The sequence below is a fragment of the Pogona vitticeps genome, chromosome 5, assembly GCF_051106095.1.
Source record: "Pogona vitticeps strain Pit_001003342236 chromosome 5, PviZW2.1, whole genome shotgun sequence".
In the NCBI taxonomy this organism is placed as follows: domain Eukaryota; kingdom Metazoa; phylum Chordata; class Lepidosauria; order Squamata; family Agamidae; genus Pogona; species Pogona vitticeps.
Window position 1 is genome coordinate 179,779,084 of NC_135787.1, and position 24,198 is coordinate 179,803,281.

Genomic DNA, 24,198 nt, shown 5'->3' on the forward strand with positions numbered 1-24,198 from the left:
TTGCAGATGTCCTGAAAGGTACCTAACTTTTATAGAGTAATCGTCAAAATTATTTTAAATGCTTCCTGAGTGAACACGTCTATGCCACGGACAGGTTTCTTGTTGAATCATACTTGGAATTCGCTATTGAGTCATCCTTTCACGCAAATGGAATTATCCTAGCTGAACAAGATGAAGAATTAATGGTGCATGCACAGAGGGAAGGTACAACGAAGATAAAAAACAATGCTGTTATTACATTTTATTTTTAAACATGTTGAGTTTCTGAAGGAAATGCTTTTTGTATAAGAAAGGCATCTTTCAGGGAGAGAACATCAATTTGAAATGAGAATAAAAGTTGAGTGCAGTATACTTTAAGCTCCCCCTCACATTGCGCTCATTTTCTTAATCATCTTTATACATCATAAGGAAAGAGTGATGCTTTTACAAAGCCCTCTAACCATTTTGAATATTACTGAAGAAAGTCAACTTGTGGCATCTCTGTTCCACAAGTGTTGTGGGAGTTGCTCTCTCTGTGTATTTACCTTTAAACAATGTCTGCAGGAATATTTCTGGGATGAAAAGGGCCTGCATAGTGATACATTAAAATATAAATAAATTTAGGACAGTGGACACTCATGGTCCATGAGAGTAAGTCACACTGAACATAGTGGCTCTTATTTCTCAGTAAAGTGGCAAACGCTTGCACTGTCTTACTACTGTTTTCTTCCTATTCTTTGGCATCACTGGGCAGATAGCTTCTGTCTGCAGGAAAGAGAGAGCACTAAACATCAATGCCTTATTTGAATTGTGCCTCTTCAGAATTAAAGATGGTAATACTCTCATGTCTATAGAACTATGTACATTTGGCGAACTGTAATCAGATCATAATCCCATACATAAGGTGTCTATCATTACATTACAACTACAATAGCCTGGGGAGGAAATACAGATGCAGTAAGATTGGTAAACAGGCAGTGCTATATTTATGCTGAAGCTATATAAACTACACTTTAAGAATCAGATTATGAATATGATCTCTAAATTAAAACAAACCAGCAAACAAATACCCCCCAAACATATATTTCATCATACTATGGGGGGTATCTTAAGCTTGACCTAGCTTAGGTCCTTGGCCAATCTTAATTGGGTGCTTAGAAGAAAGTGTGAAAGTAAACGCAGCAGAATTGATCTGCAAGGCAGGGACCTGAGGAAGAGAGTTGCTTTTACTTTATTTTGGTATTTGAATCGCTGGTCCTGGCCAACAAAAAAAAAAAATCCTAATTATTCCGGTCTAGATGAGAACAATATGAATTAAAAAGGCATCAGTGATGGAATGGGGAAGGTGCAAAGAAAGTAGAGAATTATGGAGAAGATAAGAAATTATTGCACAAGCTTGAAGGAGAGAAGGAGTTGCTTGTTTTTCAAAAAAAGAATGTGAGAGCTGAGGAAAACTTGGAAGTTAGGAAACTTTGGGCCAAGGAAAGTAGAATATCAGAAGAGATTAAGATGGGGTACCTGTGTTTCAAATGATTAGCTTCTCCAGTTTTCTGAATGCAGAGAAAGTTCAGGGGTGCAGTACTTAGCCAGGTTTAGTTTCTTTGGACTGAGGTCACCACAGGGTTATATGATATTTTGCAATATTTGAATTTATTTATGAACCAAGTTAAGCATACTTAGAACTACAACAGAAACACACAAATGAATAGTCAAGCCCAATTTTCTAAAGTAGATCTCCGGAGAGGCACAGTAATGAATCTCCAGATGCTTTCATTTACCAAATGCAAGATTCATCTTAATCTTGTTTACAAAACTAGATATTAAAGGGAAGCTGTATTAATTCCAGTACCATACTTTAACTTCACAGATGCATGACTCAACAATCAGACTTCTTTAGAAACCCCAGATTTCTTAAGAGACACATGATTCGAAAATTAAGCCCATGTTTACCTTCTAATGACCAATCACAAAACAAAGCATGTTATTTCCTAGATACAGGTATGTGAATCACATGCTTTGAAAAACATCCCTCTCTCAGCACTGGAGGAAGCATATTTGCCGATTCTCTCCCCCCCCCAGCACAGTTTTTACTGTTTATTTGTTTTATTTATTTATTTATTTATTTATTTATTTATTTATTTATTTATTTATTTATTTATTTATTTATTTATTCAATTTTTACCCCGCCCCTCTAGATAACGTCTACTCAGGGCGGCTTACATGAATTAAAACACTTTAAAATAGCATAAAATACAATTATACAATTAATTCTAAACAGATTTCCAAGATAGCAATACTCAAAAGGAAAAAAAAGAAAGAAAGAGAAAATCACTTAATTGACTGGGGGGAAGGCCTGTTTAAATAACCAAGTTTTTAACTGGCTTTTGAAAACACCCAGCGAGGGTGCCAGCCAAATTTCAGCAGGGAGTGTGTTCCACAGCCGAGGGACGACCGTCGAGAAGGCCCAGTTTCTAGTTTTCTCCTTCTGGGCCTCCCTCGGTGTCAGTCCCCTCAGCTGTCCCTGCTGGCTAAGTCGGGTGATTCGGTAGATCTGGGCGGGAGGAGGCGATCTGCCAAATATTGAGGTCCCAAACCGTTTAGGGCTTTATATGTAATCATTAACACTTTGAAGTCGATGTGGAAATGAATAGGTAACCAGTGCAGTGCAGCCAGCATGGGGGAGATGTGCTGATATTTTCTCACCCCACTAAGAAGCCTGGCTGCTGCATTCTGGACCATCTGAAGTTTCTGCATGAGCCTCAAAGGCAGCCCCACGTAGAGTGCATTACAATGGCCTAATCTCGAGATTATGAGCACGTGGACTAGAGTAGTGAGCCCCCCCCGTCAAGATACGGCTGCAGCTGGGCAATCTGCCATAGATGAAAATAGGCGGAGTGGGCCATGGACGCCACCTGGGTTTCCATGGTAAGCGCCGGGTCCAGAAGTATCCCCAAGCTGCGGACCTCACTCTTTGTGGAAAGGGTTGTCCCTCCAAAGGAGAGCGAATCACCTATGCCGCTGACAGAAGGGCCACCCACCCTCAAGACCTCCGTCTTGTCCGGGTTCAGCCTCAATCCATTTGACTGCATCCATTCCAGTACAGTCTCCAGGCAGCACTGGAGGGACCGGACGGCATCCACTGAAGTTGGTGTAAAGGAGATGTAGAGCTGTGTGTCATCAGCATACTGATGACACGATGTCCCACACCCCCTGATGACCCCACCCAGCGGCCTCATACAGATGTTAAACAACATTGGGGAGATAATCGGCCTCTGTGGAACCCCACAATTGAGATTCCACGGGGCCGAGACATTCTCCCCAAGCTGTACTCTCTGGGGACGGTCCTCCAGGAAGGAGCGGAGCCAGGCAAGTGCCAGGCCACCGACTCCGAACTCGGAGAGCCTCCCCAGGAAGATACTGTGTCGACGGTATCAAAGGCGGCTGAGATGTCGAGGAGGACCAACAAGGACATATTGCCCCCATCGGCTTCCCTCAACAGGTCATCCAACAGTGCGACCAGTGCCGTCTCTGTACCATAGCGTGGCCTGAAGCCCGACTGAAATGGGCCCAGAGCGTTGGTTTCGTCCAAGAGCGCCTGAAGCTGATCTGCCACCACCCTCTCAACCACTTTGCTGAGGAAGGAAACATTGGCGACAGGCCTATAATTGCTTATTTCGTCCGCCACCAAATTTGGTTTCTTCCTAATGGGCCTAATGAGTGTCTCCTTGAGAGCGAGGGGGACCTTGCCCTCCTGGAGAGACCCATTAATTATTGCAGTGGCCCATTCAGTTGTTACCGGCCTGGCTGCTTTGATTAGCCAGGCCGGGCAAGGGTCGAGAGAAGAGGTGGTGGCCTGGCAGCGATCAAGCGCCTTGCCTACCAAATCTGGTGTTACAGGCTGAAAGGAGTCGAGAATTACCGGGCAGGACGGAGCGCTGGACATCTCTGCTCGACTCATTGTGTTTTAAAAAGGTGAAAGGTCACGGTGGATGGCCTCCACTTTGGATGTAAAAAACGCTGCAAATTGGTCAGGTGAGATGCTAGTGGGAGGCCCTTCACCCTGACCAATTCCAGATAGATCGCGAACGATACGGAAAATTTCCGGCTGCTGGTTGGAAGCTTCACTTATCCGGTCAGCGACGTGAGATCTTCTAGCAGCCTTTACCTTAGCAAGGTAACGGTTAGTTGCGATCTTATTGTAATCCGTTGGTTTCCTTCTCCAAATGCACTCTAGCCATCTCCTTATTCGCTTCATCACTCGTAGATCCTGACTATACCAGGGTCCTGGCCGAGCTCTGCTCCTGAGAGGGCGTTTTGGTGCGATCGTGTCAACAGCCCTAGTAGCGGCGGAGAACCAACCATCAACCAGGGCTTCGACAGGAGCGCCAGACAGTGCTGCTGGAATCCCTCTCATGGTATCCTGGAATCTCATTGGATCCAGTAACCTTCGAGGGCGGACCATCAAAATAGGTCCCTGCTCCTCCCCGGGGAGGAGTACCATTGCGAGGTTACATTTTATCAGCTGATGGTCTGACCATGACAAGGGGACTGACACAAGGTCAGTCCCCATCAGACCATGCTCGCTACACTCGGTGGAAAAAACCAGATGAAGCATATGGTCACCCATGTGTGTGGGACCATTGACATGTTGGGACAAGTTCAACAAAGCCATGGTTTCCAAGAACTCAAGAGCTGGACCAGATACCTCCGCCTCCGCATGGATGTTGACGTCACCCAGGACGAGAAGTCTCGGGGACTCCAACAGGGCCGCGGAGACAAAGTCCGCCAGCTCCGGCAGGGAGGTGGCTGGATCGCGGGGAGCGCGGTAACCCAGCAAAATCCCAGTACCATCCTTGGCCCCAATCCGCACATGAAGAGTCTCAAGGCCTGGTTTCACAACCGAGGAGCGCCTTGTAACCTCTAATGATTTTCTATAAACAATGGCAACTCCCCCCCACCCCTCCAGTCTGCCCTGGTGCTGCACTGCATAACCCGGAGGGCAGGAAAGGGTCAAAGAGACCCCTCCTTCCCTGCCCATCCAGCTCTCAGTTATACACGCCAGGTCTGCATCCTCATCCAGAATAAGGTCTTGTCTAAGCTGGGATTTATTGTTTGTTTGTGGACATTTATATAATATTGTTGATTAGAAGGCAGAGATTTGCCTTAAGTCTCATTGAAAAGACTGCAGGAATATTGGCAAAATCCACATCATTTAAGTATCCTGGATTATTACCACTTTGCTTGATCAGGTACTTTATTAAACAAGGCAAGCTACAGTAGCATTCACAAATTTCTGATTTCTTTTCACAGAAATCAGACAGGATTCATCTAAGGATGTATCAATATAATTATAAATTAATGCAAATGTTTCTGTACATGTTTTGATCTGTCAGGTTGTTTTTTACTTGTAATAAAAATGCAAAAGGGGTGTGTTGCTCAATGGGTGGTATACCATTGCCATTTCCCAGTTAATTTCCATGGCCAAGCAGAGATTTAAATCATATTTCCCAAATCCTAGTCAGACTCTTTATCTGATAACTTTATCTGGTTTCTAACCCAATTTGCATCTTCAGATCTCAGGGGAAGGTACGCTCATTCTACTCTAAAATGCTTTAATAATTCAAGCAAAATCAGCAAACAAGTTGCAAACACAGCCATGATCAGAAGAGTCAGGTTTTAATCTTGTGCCACTATAAGGGTAATATTGGTGCTAGCTGGGTCTTCAGGGAGAGGGCAGTTCACAGCCAAGATGCTGTGGCTAAATTTCAGCCGGTTCAAAATGCTGCAGCAAAAGTGCTAACTAGCAGTGGTTATAGGGAGTGTATAACTTCCCTCTTACAATAGCTTCATGGCTCCCCGTCTGTTTTGGGGTGTAATTCAAAGGGCTGGTTATGGCCTATATGGCTTGGGTCCAGGCTATCTGATGGACTATATTACCACCATCCTGGATGATGGAGTGCACTAAAGAATTTCAGAAAAACATCAGTCTGTGCTTTGCAGATAACAGCAAAGCTTTTGACCATGTGGATCATGGGAAGGTATGGATTCTTCTAAAAGAAATGGGTGTGTCTGAGGAGCTGATTCTCCTAATACATAACCTGTATTGTGGACAAGAAGCTACCATTGGTTCAACTAACTTAGTTGTATTTGTTGAGTTGATGTAAGTTATATGCATTTGGGGTGTGTGTGTGTTTTATATTGTTTATTATCTTGGTATATTTCTATATACTTTGTTTTATTTCTTTTTGTGTGTGTGCCTTTTATTCTCTTGTAATAAAAGAAAAGAAAGACTATGGAGAGAAAGTATTGTTTCCTATAGGCAAAGGGCCAAACATGAATGCATTTTATCGCTCTATCTGTTCATCTATACATATTATAATAACTGTGTACAGTCAAGTCAATTCCAACTTGTGCCAATCCTTTCTATGGTTTTCTCAGTAGAGATCGCACATAAGTCATTTACCATTCCCTTGTTAGGGGTGCCCTCTTGGACTGTACAGCTTGCCCATAACTACGCAGGCTGGTTCTTCTCCAGGAGGCACAGCGGGGAACTGAATTCCCAGCCTCTACCTAAACTACTGAGCTATACGCAGAGCACATCATATAGAAAGCTGGACTAAATTCAGGTGAAGGCAGGGTGAAAATTGGTGGAAGAAACATAAATGATCTAAGATATGCAGATGACACCATCTTACTGGGCAGGAGGCAGCAATGATGTGAAACAACTTTTGATTTCCCATATGAACCGTCTTGGCTTTTAAGATCAGTGGAGGCCCTTCTCTCAGTCCCACCACACACATACGTTTGGTGAGGACATGAGAACCTTCTCAGTGGCTGCTCCTAGGCTTTGGAAGGCACTGCCCCAAGAAAGCCAGGTTGGCCCTATTCTTCTTCCTTCATCGCGGGCAAAGGCCCTTCTTTTCAGGACAGGCTTTTAAGTAATAATGCTGTTCGTTTGTTTGTTTATTTTTAAGAAATGCTGTAGCTATTGAATTCAGAGATTTTAAAAATGTTTTAATATATTTATTTTTTTTAATGGTAGTTTTAAATATTGTCATCTGTTTAGTGTTTTTAGTGTTGTTTCTACAGTATGGTGTTTTTAATGGTGATTAATGCGGTTTTTAATTGACTGTGAGCCACCTTGAGCCTCTTGTGGAGAGATAGGTGGCACAATGAATGAATGAATGAATGAATGAATGAATGAATGAATGAATGAATGAATGAATGAATGAATGAATGAATGAATGGACTTCCACCAGGCCTCCAGACAATGTAAAGCTCCTAAGGGTGGAATATAGAAGCCCACTCCAGTTCTTGAGAATCAACCAGGTATAAGTCAGTTTATGCTTTCTCAAATTGTAGATTTTAAGCTCGCTACAGTTTTGGAAGACTGTCACTTGCACTATGAATTCTGATATATTGATTTCAGCTCCGCAGTTCTGTGATGGGTTGAAGTCCAGGATATCAGGCCATCAGGTTGTTCAAAGGCTTAAGATCTTTGAACCAGAGCAGTTATGAATATTCAAGGTCCATTTGCACCTCTGCCTGCGCCTTTCCTCCTTCTCCTAAACTATCAAAACTAACCAGTCTGTTTCCAAGGAGCTCCTTTGAGCTAAATTAGAACATGCAAAAGCTCTTTAGGATAATGCGACCGGCAAGGTGTCCAGAATAACCAGATTTTTTTTTTAAATGAGAAAAATGTGCAGAGAATGGGGCCGGCCGACCCCACTGGCTACCTTTTAGCCGAGCAGTGAATTTCCTTGCCTCTCAACCTGTAGTCGGGGGTGCTGCGGCTTTTTAACCACTCCCCCCCCCTCCGGTCGCCCTGATGGCTGCTCCGCATTATTCGCGGCAAAAGGCATCAGCGGGAGCAAACTTCGCCCAGCGCAAGGTGGGAAAGTTCATGACTTCCTGGCATCGTCGCCATGAAATCCTCCTGTCTACTCTCTTCTCGCTGCCACCCATCCATTGCCATCGCCATCCTCCCTGGACGCGCGCATCCCGATCCACAGGGACCACGTCAACCTCCCCGCTCTCTCTTTTGCGCGTTGCCCCGCTTTTCAGCGCCTCGCCGAAGACGAGGCGGCAGCTGATCCAATTCGCAAAGGCCGGCGAATGGGGAGGTGATGGTGGTGGGCATTTTGTTTGCGGGGGGTGTGTGGAATTCCCTGCTCCTGCTTAGAGGAGTCATGGCGCCAATTGCCTGGCATTTCGCGAGGAGGCCATTAATCTGCCCACGGCTGTCGGATTAGAAACAAAAACAAACCGCTGGAGTTCCTGTATTACTCAGAAACAAGTTCGGCGACATTGAGTTGGGCTTACTCTCCAGTAAGCGCGCCTAGGACTACAGACCCGGGGCGTGTTTGTTAAACAAGGCGTATCAAGCAGCGTTGAGACTAGATCCGAATAGCCATGTACACCCCATGTACAGGATCGGGGCGGAATGGACTCGTCCCCATCCTGGATTCTTGCCCCCTCCCCAAGTGCGCCGCTCAAAGAGATGCGCCTAAACGGGCGGGCGGGCGGGGGGAGGCGGAGTTGGGGGCGGGAGGGATTCCTGATGAAAAGCAGGCAAGCGATGCCCACCGCCGCGCCACCTCGACTGCGCCGCTTGTTTAACATGGCAGCCTTGCCAGAGGCTCCCCCCCCCCAAAAAAAAACCCCACCACGGCGCGCCGCGCACACGGCCGGCTTGCCCAGCTTCCTCTTGCTTGGGCAAGGAGAGCGATCCTCTGCGCGGCTGCTCCGGAGAGGCGGAGACACCTTCCCGAGAGCCGAGGTGGAGGGATGGAGGAAGGCACGGCTGGATGGGGAGCCCTCCTCCATTTCCCCGGCCAGCGCAGGGAGTTTGCTGCCTTCCCTGCCGCGGCTTTGGAGAATCGCGGCTCCAACCAGCCCTTTCAACATCTGTGCCTCCTTGTGCTCGAGGTGTGCGTGCGCGGCTGCGTACGTGTCCAGCTCGCTAGCAACGGATCCCGTGACACACACACACACACACACACACACACACACACACACACACACCCACCACCACCACCACCACCACCACCACCAGGAACCCTTTCTTGCTGCTCTTCTTTACGCGATTGGCGTAACGAAGCAGCTCTAGTGACAACCTCCAACACCTCCCCCCCCCCTTAATTTGCGCTCTTCTTCAACCTGGAGATCAGAGATGCATTTTCACGAATGGAAACGTGCAAGATCTCCCTCGCCCCCTCCCCTCCTTCGCTCGCTACACGGAGAGAGCGAACGAGTCCAATATTGACGAATCCGATGGAGGGGGGGCAGATGTGTGTGTGTGTGTGTCGGGGGGGGGGCTCCTGGTCCTGGCTCTGCTTAGGGGAAACCTTCCAACAGCTGTTTGGACTCCCTAACTCTCCCCCCGCACACACACACACACACACACACACCCCGATCTTTTCCTCCATAACGCCCCCTCCCCACTTTCTCCTGCAAGCGAGATCCAGCTTGCCTCCTTGACGTCATGTCTGTAGGGGAAAAAAAAGGTTTCAGCAGCAGCAAAACCCACCACCAGGCGCAGGGAGGAAAGCGGAGACGGGGAGCGCGGAGCCCACGCGGGGGGGGGGGAGAAGAGAAGAGCGCTAAGCGGAGGCAGAAGCGGGTTAAACTTTCGCCTCAAGCCCGCCGGTTCCAAAAAGTGCGGGGAGAGGCTTGCCGCCGCCGCCGCCGCTGCCGCTGGTTGCTGCCCGGCCCCAGCTGGAACATCTGGAACTGTTCAGGGTGTCTGTCTGTCTATAACGGGAGGAGGAGGGCGGGAGGGAGGATGATGGGGAGGGAGGGGAGGGGCTGGGTTTAGCGCTCTCGCCCTCTCCCTCTCGCTCGCTGCAGAAACAGCTCCCTGCCAACAGAAGCGCACGGAATTGGTTCTGAAGAGGAGCAGCCGCCGCCGCCGCCGCCGCTTTGGAGGAAGCGCCTCGCCTCGCTTGCATCTCGCCCCCCTTTTGCCCTCCTTCTCTCTCTCCAGCTGGTGGATCTAAGCAAGTCAAGAGAGACAGTTGGACCCTCCTGAGGTGTCAGCCCCCCCCGCCTTCCTCTGTTCTTGCCCCTCTTCCCTTCCGACTCGGAGCTCTTTTCTCTTCTCCCTCCTCTTAAAATAAAAGAAACAAACAACAGCCCCTAAAGGTGGAAAGGAGCCCCCTTCCTCCTCTGCTGGACGGCGGGAGGAGCAGCGGCAGCCAGAGGTGCTGCGCTCAATTCTCTGGCAGGGGCCCGGATGTTCTCTGAGGATGCTTTCCAATTGTACTAACGGAGATAGTCGCGGAAAGTATCAGTTTTTGGGCTTTGATGCAATCATGGGAATCAGGTAATAACCGAGCAGGGGGGGAAACTTAAATCGCCGCGACAGCTTCGGCGCCTTCCTTGGACTGCTCGCCCTACCTGCGGTTCTGTGTGCGTTTTTTGGATTTGGAGGAAATAAAACCTGAACTCCTGCTTGGTTTTTCTGTTCTGTTCTTTTTTTTCTTCCCTTCTCCTGGACCCCCTCGTTCTTCTACTTAAATGGTCAATGAAAACAAGAGGATGTACATTCCAGAAGAAAACCACCAAGGTAAGATTGGGGCGGGGGGGGGGAGGTCAGGATGGAGGGAGTCTTCTTCCCTGCTCTTCTCTTTTTCTCTCCCCCTTCTTCTTCTTCTTCTTCTTCTTCTTCTTCTTCTTCTTCTTCTTCTTCTTCTTCTTCTTCTTCTTCTTCTTCTTCTTCTTCTTCAGCTGCTAGGGAAAGCAGCGTGAAGGCAAATGGGTGGGAGGGACAAGGACCCCCTGATCGGACTGATGATAAGGATGATGATGATGACATGAAGGGGAGATTCGATGCAGTGATCTTATTAAGAAGGTTTTTATTTATTTATTTATTTATTGCAGAAATCAAAGCACACCAACTAACTAGACCATCATCAAATCCACAGGCTCTTGCGCCTACATAGCCTTATGGTTGGCAGGCTAAGAAGGCAAAGTTGCTTTCTGGCTCAGTTTAGTCTCAACAGCTAAAGGACGGGCATCCAGGAATTTGAGATGGTTCTTCTATTCCCCTCTCTGATCGCTTTCCCCGGGGGGGGGGGCAGGTTCACAGTCAAAACATTTTAGGATTTATATATATTGTGTGCCATGGTGGGCACGTTTTGGGACATTCTGTCTCGTTCTCTCTCCCCCCTCCCCCAAATGTTACACAATTTGCATTGCGATCCAATGATTGTTTACTCAGAAGTAAGTTCCATCAAGTTCAACTCCTACAGGAAGGTGGTAGGATCTCTGAGCTCTTAAGTACCTGGCAGTAAATCCTTGCGCGATCAGAGGAGGAAATGAAATGCTCCGGCTGCCTTGCATATTAGTTCCCCTACAGACTGCAAACGAGGTTCATTTTAATTATCAACATCTCCAACCCATTTAAAAAAACAACAAACTCTTTAGTTTAATGAGAAGGTTACCAAATACCTTGGGGTGTGTGGGGGGGAGTGAGAAAGAGGTACTCTTGCTTCAATCCTGCACCTATAATCATTTTAGTATGCCTTGAACTCAGTGGAGCTTGCTTCTGAGAGGACATATTTTTTATATATAGCTGCACCTTTAGAGTCTCTCTGCACCCTCCTCTGTGCCACCCATGCCAGACCTTCCTTTCTTGGTCATCTTGCAAGAGAAAAACACATGTTCCTGAAGATAGACAAATACAGGAACAAGCTTGGGATATGCCTGAATGAAGGCTCCACAACAGCTAGAATTTTACTTTGTCAGTTTAAATTTAAAACAGGGGCTTCCTAGGCCCCTGGTTGGATTAGTGCTCTCCCCAAACCTCCTCTTTCTGGAGATGCTTTTCTCAGCACTGTTGGGACTACATAGGTCATGCTCGTTCCTTCCACACTCTGTTTTTAACTCCACCACTCCGTTAAGGAGACTATGATTTCAACCCTCTATCTATGGGCCCAGCCGCACCCTTCTTGATTACTGTATATGACAGTGTTGGCTTCCACTCAAGAGAAAGAAATCCCCAGGCGTTTTGTGGTGCATCTGGGTGCATTTCTGAGCCCATTTTCTTGGAATCCAAGTTCCCTGGCTTAGACTTTGAAGTGTGAGGTCACAGGGTAACGGGCTGATCTCTATAAGTAAACTCTCTCCCTCTTTTCCTCCTGCTCCCACAGCCTTAATGTCAGAGTACTGAGATTTTGTCATAGGGAGGGAGGAAAGCAATGTCTCTCTTTCTCTCTCTGTCATGTGCTGTCTAGTCATGTCCAATTTCTGGTGCTCCTAACAAATGTATGAGATATTTAGGGAATGGTTTTACCAATGCCACCTCCCTCCCAAGTGAGTTTTCATGATTGAGTGGGGATTTGAACCCAGGATCTAAATGAGGTAATATAGCCTTGATCATGGCAGTTCTATTGCAGGGATCTCCAGTTTTGATTTGTTTTTCAAAGCAAAGAATATAAGGATCTCTGATAACTGGGCTGGGGGTTACCTCTGTCTGAGACACTGGAGAGCTTGCTGGTGAGTTGATGGCAATCAGCTGTATGGACCAATGGTTGGAGCTCCTGTATCAAGCTGCTACATGTATTAAACGGGAATGGAAAATATGTTTACTTGATCTCTTGCCCCTTTCTTGGACATAGCAGCAGATATCTATTGCTTTGAAAAACAAAACAAAACATTTGCGTTTGGCCAAAATAGGAATGGGTGATGATAATGACAGATGATGATGTTGATCAGACAAACAAAAATTTTCAGTAAGCTAAAGAAATGGAAAGAAATAAACAATCATCAAGCGACCCAGGAGAAAATGGAAAGCTGGATTCATCTTGCACCTGGTATATGGGTGCAAGATATTTTTTGGAACTTTTATCCATGTGCACCTGTCTATCAGGAGTGTGAGTGTGTGTCTCTTTCCTTGCCTGCTGCCAGCCTTACTGATAAGTGGACCAACGCTCAGCCTCCATAGCGATATGCCAAATACTATGGCAACCTGAATCTAGCTCTCGACTTACCAGCTGCAGTGATTATATAATATATATGGAGTAGGTTTGCAATCTATTATCTCTGCAGTTTAATTTCTTTTTGCTCTTAGGCAAAAGGGCAACACATCTATAGCAGTGTACTTGTTTGCTTGTATGTGTGTAAGGGAAGCTATAATTATTTGCATGTATTTAAATAGTTTCCTCATGTATATGAACTGAAAGCGAAAACTGAAAAAGATTAGAAATACGGAACCACCTAAAATCCATGGCACCTTGCGGAGTCTTTTAAAAACCCACTTCTATTCTCAGTTGTTACAATTTACTCCATTTAAAGCAATTCCTTTTTCTGTTACAACTTTTCCACCCCCTTTCTCAGGATGCTTCAATGCCTGTGTTTTGTTAGGATGGTCCCTTAGGTTTTCTAGCCAAAACCAAATTATTGATTTGTGGTTGTGGCAGACCCTAAAAGAAACTCATTCTGAAATATATTGCTGCAATTACAGCAAAAGTGTTGAAACTAAAAGATTGGAAAGATTGGGATAGGTGGAGAATCCAGCTGTCCTTTTTTGCATTGAGACAACTGTATCTTCGGTTACATTTTTCAAGTGACATCAACAGAAAACATTAATACTTGGACTGCCCATGAAAACTTGGGCGATAACTTTGAATTAGAGGGACAGCAAGCTTCACCTGTTCCTTATTTTTGTTCTTAGTGTTATATATGCTCAGATAGACCATTTACTTGACTCTCTACACTGAAATTTGGGGAAGCTTCATTTCTAGGCAGCAAAGTGATAATTGTTTGGGGTTGTTGTTGTTTTTTGGTCCGTTTACCAATATAGGTGGTCTTTATCCATCAGATTTAGCTGGATTGAGTATAATTGCCATGCCTTGTTCTGTTAAAACAGAACAGAAAAACATCTTGTTGAACAGATAGTATTTTTATAATGGCTTGGTTATTTTTAGTGTTCCTTATCCCACATAATAAACACTGATTTCTCCAAATATCATTTTTACAATTGATTACATTCTTCATCTGTGTATGTGTTCATGACAATACAGAAGAAAGTGTTTAAAACTGTTCACAGCACACATATACAGAATTTAGAGAGGACGTATAATATGTCTTATTGTAAACACTTGACAAAAGATCATTTGAGGGCAGGGGGTGGGAAGAGGCAGTTTGATTTGATTTGGGGATTTGATTCCTCATTTCCAGAGAGAAGAACCACCCTATGTAGCCTTGGACAAGCTGCGTAGTTCCAGGGCTCTCCTGGAAGAAGGGAATGGTAAACAACTTTGGAGTGTTGTATGTTCAGAGAACCCTGGAAAGGGTCCCCATAAATCAGAATCAATCTGATGACATATCATCATCATCATCATCATCATCATCATCATCATCATCATCATCATCATCATCATCATCATCATCATTCCATCATCCCATTTGAGCTGAGAAGCATAATTTTAAGTGTGATTTAGTTCTCATTGCACAACTTTGGCTGTATTGGATTGATATTGGATTGGATTGTCCTTCTCTGGGAACATGAGCTGTTCCAAGTAAGAAAGGAGAAAATTATTTGCATGCTTGCTTAAAAAATCTGTGGAAAGGGACATGGTAAGGTATGTACTATGTGGGTTCTGCCTTTGCCAGAAGATGGTGCCGCAGAGATACAGTCAAGTAGTTATCAAATTAAAGAGGGAAAAGAAAAGGAAAATTCAGAGGAGGGAGAAAGGCAAAAATATTGTGGCTCTTTGAAGACTAGCAGATTTATTTAATTGCGATCGTCAGGTGAACTCATACTATATTCCACAGACATCAATGAGTTAATAGTCCTCTCTTTCTCTCCCAGTGAACTGGGCTGTTTAGTTCTCTGGGAGGTACCAGGGATCTCTAAAACAATTCTCAACAACCTCCTCATCAATTCCCAGGATTTCTTAACTGTAGTGGTGTGGCAGGATAGCTGAAGTGGTGTGCATATGTATATATGTCTGTAGTGCAGATCTGCCTTAACTGGAGGAGACACTCAAGGTTTAATATTCTAGCCTCTTCTTTCTAGCTGGAAAATGTAATTTTTTGGATACATAACTGAAGATAGCAAGATCCTAGACCCATTCTTGATTAATAATGACCAACATGAAAAGGGCTCCTGCAACTAGGCCAGTAATTTCTCATAGTCAGGATCTTCTTAGTGGCAGACTGATTAATACTAATACATCTAAACTATTTTCTATTCACTTTTCGGCTTTGTTCGTGTTGCATCATTTCAGCAGATTCCTACTGGCTCTTCGTGCTTTCAAAACTAGGTATTTTTGTGACTCCTTCCATCCTTCCTTCCTCTTTAAATTGTTCCTTTGCAAATATTTTTTCTTTATTCCCTAAATAACCTTCTTAACTATGTTACATAAGGGAGTTTAAGCAAGATCCTACAGGTCAGTGTGAGAGACAGTTTACTCTTCTTTTTGAGCTTTATGTGGAATCAAGCTTGACAGAATACGTCAATAGCTCAAGAAGGGTCTCTCTTTCTCTCTTAATTGTATCTAACTTTATAGGTAAATATACCACGCAGATCTCAACATTCATACTTTGTGGCTGGCTTGTTTTATTCAATGCCACAATACAAGCTGACCTGAAAAAGAAATCAGCCAATTAATGCATGACTACATGTTATGGTTGTAATTTGAGAAGCTGATTTTTACAATTCAGTCTTAAAATGTGGTGCATTAGAATGTAAAAACTAAGAGTGGTGTATATCTAGAGTTACATCATTGTCATGACCTCACATAACACGTTGAGTCAGTGTCTAAGTGACATAATGACAAGGTTGCAGTCGAATGCACCAATAGAGATGTACAGCACTTGGAATGGCCCATTATATTGAAAAATCCATTATACTAAATTTTTTGTTGATAATTTAATTTTCTCCCCATAGGAGAAATGCTAGAAATGCCTTTTGTCTTTACACCTAAACCTTGACTGGTTTGAAGCCACTGCCATATTCTCAAGCTAAATGGTGTGTACGCATTTAATCTTGTGGAAATGCATTTAAAGTACAGTTACATCATTATGATGGCATTCCGCGGAGCTCCCTCGCTGGGCACCTTTAAGAATCTATTAAAGACCTGGATGTTTCGGCAGGCCTTCTCACCAGATTATTTTTGATTTTCTTTTCCCCTTTATTGTTTCTTTATTCTAATTCTTCTGTAATCTGTTGTTTTATTTTATTGTATTTTATCTTTGTTGTTGGCCGCCTAGAGTAGTCCATTGGACTAGATAGGCGGGATATAAATTAAATAAATAAATAAATAAATAAATTCCTATCCATACTTATTGTAATCAGATCCTAGTAAACTCAGTGCAACTTACATCTGAGTAAAGATATCTAGGATTGCACTTTCAGGTGTAACTACTTATAAGGGGCAGTGCTTCTTGTATTTCCTGCATACCTCAGAAGCAACCTAAATCTTGAGTTCTGGAGAGGTGTTAAAAGTAGCAGTAGCAAGTCCTTCGGAAACATGCTTTTATTTTCAATTAATCTAAAAATCATCCATATGTAGACCTTTAAAACAGTGATCCCCAATCTTGGGCCCGCAGATGTTCTTGGACTACAGCTCCCACAATCCCTCACCACCACCTCTGCTGGCCAGGATTTCTGGGAGTTGAAATCCAAGAACATCTGGAGGCCCAAGGTTGGGGACCACTGCTTTAAAACATGTATGTTAACTAAGTAGAGGGATTGCTTCAATAATAACATGTTGTTTTGATGGACATATTTTGCTGTACCTAACTGTTGTTTACTATTCAGGCCCAAATTATAATAGTAACATTTGGGAGCAACAATGGATAAACAAGGCAAGGGAAGGAATATTGGTAGGAATTGGAAAGACAATTGACAAAAAAGAAAGGACAAAAAAGGACAGTGTATTCATTGCAGAGATATTTGGTTCCTGGAGGACACTCAAAAGGAGGTGTTTCCTTGGACGTTGTAGTTCCATATGCTGCTGATATATACACTGGAGTACTTTCTGTGGGTCTTGTGTCCTGTAACAGGCCACAAGAGACATTTGTGTTGTCTTTTCATCATCTTTTTGTTTTTACTGAACATAACGGGAAAGGGAAATAAATCAGTTGAGGAATAAGAGTGTAAGGAACCGGTAAACCTATGCCCAAATGAAAAGTTTCCTATGTAAAAGAGCTTCAACACTATGCTGGCACTAGTAAGTGGTTGTGGTGTTTCAGTGTTCCTTTTGATTCTTCTGAAATTGTAAATGTGTACTGAGTAACATTTCTGCAGGCATAAGCTGATGGCCATGAACAATTCAAGTGAGTATTGAGGGATGTTCTGCTGTCAGCTAACCATAAAAGGAATTTTTTTTAAAAAGACTGCTAGCTTAGAGATAGAATCTTTATTAAGTTGTGCAATTGTCTAAGGGATTCTTCTAAATGTTTCTAGTAGAGGTTTCCCTCTACTTGCCAGTCCATTCAAATCATTTAATGTCTAGTGAAGGACTCTTTGATACTATAAATCCTGCATGTGTACAGATTTCCCATAAAAGGTGATCAAAGCGCCTCTCCCACTATCCTGAAAAATCTTGTAACAGTTCAGAAGCAAGAGTGTACACTAGATTTTTAAGACAGGAATCCAGTCATGTTTCTTTATTGAATTTGGTGCTGAATATTTTGCTTCTGAGAGTTTGTGGGGGTGCACACATAATACATTCCCTGGAAAGATAAATTGCTTCAGATTCTATAGAAGGATAGCCTCCCTAGCAAAAACAACAAAACATTTTGTAACAGTCTTTAAGACCCACAGATTTATTGTTGATTTAGATTTCATGAACTTTCAAGGAGGCATCTGTGGAAGTGTGGGCTATAGTGGAATAAATCTGATAAGGCTCAGCAGTATCACAAGAGGTTTCATTACCGATTCAGGTTATAGGAGGTAGGTTGGATGTCTATGTGGATTTCCCCCCCTAATCTAGGCCTTTTAATCTCTGTTGAGATTGTTTAACTCTTGCTATTTTATTCATTGTTATTTTATTGTATATCGATGATTTCACTGGGTTCCCAGCATGGTGTAATGGATACAGTGACGGACTAGGTCTCTGAGGAATAGAGGTTGAATCCCCACTTGGCCATGGAAATTCACTGGGAAATAGGACTGGTAAAACCACTTCTTAAATATTTCACCTACCTTGAAAGCCCTATTTGTGTTGCTATACGTTGGTTCTGACTTGACAGCACCTAACAACTTTTTTTTTCTTTAGAACCACTCTTTAAAACTAAAAAAATACACATTTTTACATAAAGAAGATTGCGTGTTTGGAGGCCTAGCAATTCTGACAGAAGATTTCTAGTTCAAGTTTCTTCATGAGACACTAGCTTAGCATTCAGAAATCAGTTCTCCTGGCAGAAAGTAGCACAAAAGGGAGGTATTAGTCCCCTGTTCTTGAATTGCAATTAAGGTGGATAACATTTCAGTCTGTACAAACTAAAAGGTTAAGCAAAAAAAAAGTGCAAGATTTGGCACCGAAAAATATGGTCAAGAACACAAGATAACACAAAATCCTCACTTTCAACAAATATTTTTGACCAAGTCCAACCCTCTGTCCATTGCATTTATGACACAGTCTCCCAATGATTGACATTTAAATTATTTCTGTAGAAATCAGTAACCAAACCCCCTGAGCCACATCTGGCTCCTTGATGACCTGTGGCTAGACAAGTGCAGACAGAAAAGAGGGATGTCTTATCTTTTTAAAGGAAAAAGATTCCTCTTACAAGTCATCTTTTCCTGAAAGGATGATATGCCAGACTGATTGTTGACCAGGACTTTGACAGGACAAACCAATGATGTTTACTTAGAAGTAAAAGCCATTGTGTCCAATGGGGAGTACTCTCTGGCAAGTGTGTAGCAGTATAAAACATGCTCAGATACAGAATTATAGGATCTTTAATTCCTAATGTGTAATGTCCACTTTGGGTGGACCCTTGAATATTTTGTAAAATAAAACCATTCCAAAGACTGAACACAACACCATAATTATAAATTGCCTGTGGTCTAATAAAGTTATTAAGCCAACATTCCTTCCTCTGGGCATTAGAAGGAACAGGCTGCCCTCATGTCACTGATCGAATTTCAGATTATTTGTTCAAGAGAAGAAAAGAGAGGAAAAGATGCCTGCAGTTCTCAGATGGATATAAAAGGATTTTGCAAACTAGTCTTTTTTGACGAACGATGCTTTATTGATGCACATGTGGTATTTTCTCCTGCAAATTTGATGTCTGGTTTTGTCAAACAAATAAGCTTTTAAGATGCACAGAGTAAACTACTAGAGTTTATCTCTGCAAGGCAGTTTGGTTATATCATATACAGGCTGTGTTCTCTCTCATTCGTACATTATTGACCACAACACTAACTCTGAAATTGTAACCTGTCTTGTATTATCTTGTTACAAGCACCACAGTTCTTGTATTGCAGATAAAGAGGAGGTAATAATGATTTATATTTTAAAGTACCTATGACTTCACACGAGGCTGCATTCCATATCACAGAAATCTTTTTGATATAAGGTTTGAGGGCATGAATGGTTAAGCGAGCTCCATTGTGGGACCTACTTACACGTCTGTGACTGTTGCGTTCACATTCCAGACCCATATATGGGTGCATGTGGAAACTCATAAATGTGATCCAGAATCTTAACAGATTTCTGTTCCATAGACAAGAGGAATACATGGAGGAGGTGGGGAGAATGTGTCAGGGGTTCAAGGAGAGGGAAGTTGAATAGAAGATGTATACAAAGTGGAATAAGTTATTTTATTGAAAATGGAAGGCTGAATGTGGAAGGCTTGTTATTTCTGACTACAGCCCCCTCCCTAGTCCTTCACTCCCACTGTACCTCTAACCTTCTCTGCATCTTTCTTACTGTCTCACCCAGCACTCTTTTGTTTCTCAATTGCAACAGTACCTCCCACATCAATTTTCAATCTTTTTGCTTTTCCTCATTCCTGCCTTCTAGTTTTGACTCCTTTGATTTCTACACCTCTCAGATTTTTCGCCACCTTTAATTCCACTTTCAGTCTGTTTCTTTCCGAAGCCCGTTCTTCTTTGCTTTGCTTTCTGTTTTAGTCTGTTTGTGCTCAGGATCCCCCTCACCCAAATTAGTATACTTAGCATAACAGACTAGTAAAATAAATACGTTCAGCTAAGGGTACTTACCTTCATAACTAGATCAAGGTTTAATCTAAATCAACCTTATTCTGAATATGTGTCCGTTCTGTTTGTCCTGTGCAACTAATGGCACAGAGGTACAGTCCTGTGTAAATAGCTTTCACATTGATCTGACTGTTTAGATCGCCACTTTGGATAAATTAGGCTCTGGTACATGACTTTATAAATATTTGACATTTGAGAAGGCTAGGGATGTAACAAAGGTGAAGCTTCTAGAAAAGATCACCATGCCATCACAGTGTACTGCGTTGTTTTCTGACTCTGCAGTATTCCATTTTTTGCCATTTTATAAAACACTGCATCAGCCCAGTTTCAAGAATATTGTGCTTACAGTTCTGAGGCACATAGCTGGACTTTGAAGTAAATATTTGGCAATTATGATTGATTTTAGGCCTCCTTCTCACTGAAGTGATAAGGTCTGGGATGATTTATTTATTTGATTTGATTTGATCCTGCCTTTCTCCCAGGAACTGGATCCTGAAATGTTTACTTCAAACTGTGAGGAAATGGGGGTGGGGGAAGATTCTATGGGTGAAGACTGCTTTAGATGAAATATTCTCGTCAGATATAAGACTATATATCTGGAGAAATGGTTTTCCTTTATATTTCATTCTGGCATGCATTTGGAGTATATAAACCAAGTTAGCACTTGAAACAGGGATATAAAATCGACTTTGAGTGCTCCGTAGTTTATAACTTTATATGGTCTAACCTCTACTCCACTGCACTGAATAAACAAGAAGTGTCATGGAGGGACAGCATGAAGAGTTAAAGCCAAAATCCGACACAGTGTTAACAACACTTAAATTAATTTACAACAGCAGCTATCCTTTTCTCCCAGTTTACAGAGAATGCTGTCTTTGAAGCATGATCCACTATATTTCTCCAGCGTATGTTGAATTACATGTATTAAATAATAATAAAAATAAAACCTATGAAGTATTTAAAAAGCTATCCTCTGTGAATCAATGGAAACTATTCCACCAACAAACAAAAAGAACTAGCCAACTAAATGCAGTTCTAGGTCATGCCTTTTTCTTCTCCGGCACTAAAACATATATTTACCTAGCCTATCTTATTTTTAAAAGGAAAACAGCAACACTACCATATATTCTGTGTGACACATCCATGGAAATCTAATTCTGATATTTTGTTGGATTATGACTAGGACTAGTATGGTGATTAAAATAGGTATGGTGGATTTAAATTGAAAATGTATCTGTTGTAGATATTTAAAAGGCAATTTTGAATGTGATAACTAGTATGTCTCTCACAGTTTCCACATATGTTTTATTTAATTAAGTTTTATAATACCCTTTTAAGGCAAACCACTCTCTTGTTGTCTCCATATTACTTTGTACAGACAGCTGAGACATAGTGACGTGTTCAAGACAGTTCTTTGATTTCTGTTTGTTTTATTTATAGACTGCCTTTGTCCCAATAAGGCACCCAAGATTCTTTGAATTTTTTTATAGATAACCCATGAGTTTTCCCTGAAAAAAATATGGACAACATCCATCTTTTATTGATACTATAACTAACTAAGAATTTAAATGGTGCCTGTAACTTTTTAACAGTAGAAGATATTGATAAAACCTGAAACAATGGCCAAAATCCTCTTGCTTAGCGCAGTAAATTGTATTAGAGTAAGCCCACTGAATCAACAGAGATTTAGTGAATAAGTTCCATTAATACAAATAGGCCTATTGCGCAGCTTCTGATTGTAAAATAAGTGACAGTTTGAGTAGGCCCATTTGAATCAATAGAAATTACAGACTCATGAAATCCCCATTGATTCAATGGGTCTACTCATTTGTGATTTAATGTACTAAGCAGCAGGAGCTAGGCCAGTAGGTTTAGAAGGTCTTAGAAAAAAAATTGTTCCTTTTTGATAGGTATTTTAGAAAATTTTAAGTAGCATAGATGGCCTCATAAAAAAGAAACAGGCCATAAAGTTCTTGTGCAAAACCAACATAAATTCAAAACCAACTTATTGGACCTTTGAGATATTATAATATTAAAAGTCCAAAAATTGTGAAAGAAAGACTCAAGATAAAGACTGCAGAGTAGTTCCAGTTTGAGGTATCAGGTTTCAGTTCAGTTAGTGTAGGATGAACCGCTTTTCTAAACCTCTTTAGATAGAAATGGTTACCAGGCAGCCAATGTCATATGTCAAAGCACATAGATCCTATTACCCACATAATTTTCATTTCATCTGATCAGCTTTATTCTAGTTTGGACAAAAAAAAGGGACAAATTTTATTTATTTATTTATTTATTTATTTATTTATTTATTTATTTATTTATTTATTTATTTATTTATTTATTTAGCCGCACCATTACTCATGGTCTCTGAGCAGCGTACAACAATATGAAAACTTTAGAAAAACATTAAAACCCATTAAAATTCCCAATAATATAATAATACCCTATTTTAAAACAGTGAATTTATCATTAATAAATCCTGCTGCTCATACGGCCAGCTAAAGGATACTATTTAATTAAAATGCTGGCTAAACAGAAAGGTCTTTGCTTGGCGCCGAAAAGCCAAAAGTGTTGGAGCCAGGCGGATCTCTATAGGGAGGACATTCCAAAGTTGGGGGGCAACAGCTGAGAAGGCCCTATTTTGACATGCCATCCCCCTCACCTCTTTCAGGGAGCTAAGAAAGGGAAGAAATATAATTTATGGAATCCTAGGTCTTGCCCAGTACATCTGGGTTGGCGTGCTCATTAAAAAAATTTTTTTAGAGTATCTGAGCTTGCTGTTTTTAAAGATTCCATGTTTGATAAAGTAGCTAAGTTTGACAATGTTACCTGTTTAGGCTCAGGGGTATCTAAATGAGGAGTGATTAGTAAGACAAGGCAAGAGGCTTGGGCATGTTCCATACTGCAAGAATGCTAGTGATATGGTACAAGGCAACATCATTATGTTGGAAAAGGTGATGGCAGATTGAAAGTGGAAGGTGACATCTCAAGTGTTCACAGAACTGAAGAGGCCATGGGTCCAACACATTTTAAGCTTTCCCAGCATTTGTACAAATGATAATAACAAACAATATAGAATAGAATAGAAATAATTGTGAAATTTAACAGTAAAACTAATGCCATTAATACACTGCCAGAAAAGGTAAAGGTCAAATAATTAGATAAAACTGTTGTAATGGTTGCATTGAAATGAACAATAAGCAGATGGTGCTTTCTGGTAGCAAAATAATCATCATGCACTATCATTTTTCACCATGTCCTTATTCTCCACTTGCATTATCCGTTCCTTCCCTTCATCCATTTCTCCAAAAAGAAGAAGAAGCAAAGGCACTGTGATAGTGGCAGCTGATTCTGCACCTGAAGTAGTACTGACAAAAGTCCACAAAGTCATATGTCTTAAATTTCCCAGTCAGACGTTAGGTTGTTGATCTCATCATCTACATCATGTTGAATGGAAATTACTAAATAAATATATGAAAAAGCAAAGCAAAGTGACTATCAAGGGAGAGGAGGATGAGGTTCTGCTGTCCTATTATGTACCCCCCCCCCAAGAGTAGTGTCCACTAATCAGTCAGTATAGATAGGAAGGAAGGAAGGAAGGAAGGAATTCATGCAAAATACCAACTGAAGCAGAGAACATGGACTAAATTCCCTCCAACTATGCGGCTTATACATTTTTATAATATAAAGCAGACATTTAGCTGAAATGCACCTGGTGATTCAAGATATATTAGTCCATATGGAGTAAAAAATATATGTGGTAATCACTAAAAAACATTTCCCATATTAGAAAATTTCCCCCATATGCTTGGTAGCACCAGCATTCTATTTATTCTGTCATTTTCAGCAAAGGATGAGTTCCCTAGTCTGGGTGCTCCTCCCATCACAGAGATGTTATATAGTACCAAATAACGAAAATAATTCTCCCATGGGCAAGATAGCCAATTATCCTGACCTGGTATAGGGCAGCTTCCTACAATTTATATTGAAAACACATTGAGATTGCAGAATCTGGCTCAGATTGTTAATGTCCACCAGCA

At 42.2% G+C, this 24,198-nt stretch overlaps 1 protein-coding gene across 13 annotated transcripts in view; it reads left to right on the forward strand.

Annotated features, from left to right (window-relative positions):
- Positions 1-24,198, forward strand: part of CACNA1C (calcium voltage-gated channel subunit alpha1 C) — a 658,158-nt gene that overhangs the window by 73,987 nt on the left and 559,973 nt on the right. The window contains exon 1 of one of the 13 annotated variants that reach the window (XM_078376330.1): positions 9,769-10,546. The exons of the other annotated variants lie outside the window; for them this stretch is intronic. Within the exon in view, the coding sequence (XP_078232456.1) occupies positions 10,498-10,546 (49 nt within the window). The 5' untranslated portion in view covers positions 9,769-10,497. Of the gene's footprint in view, positions 1-9,768; positions 10,547-24,198 lie in introns of those variants that run through there. 13 annotated transcript variants of the gene reach the window in all.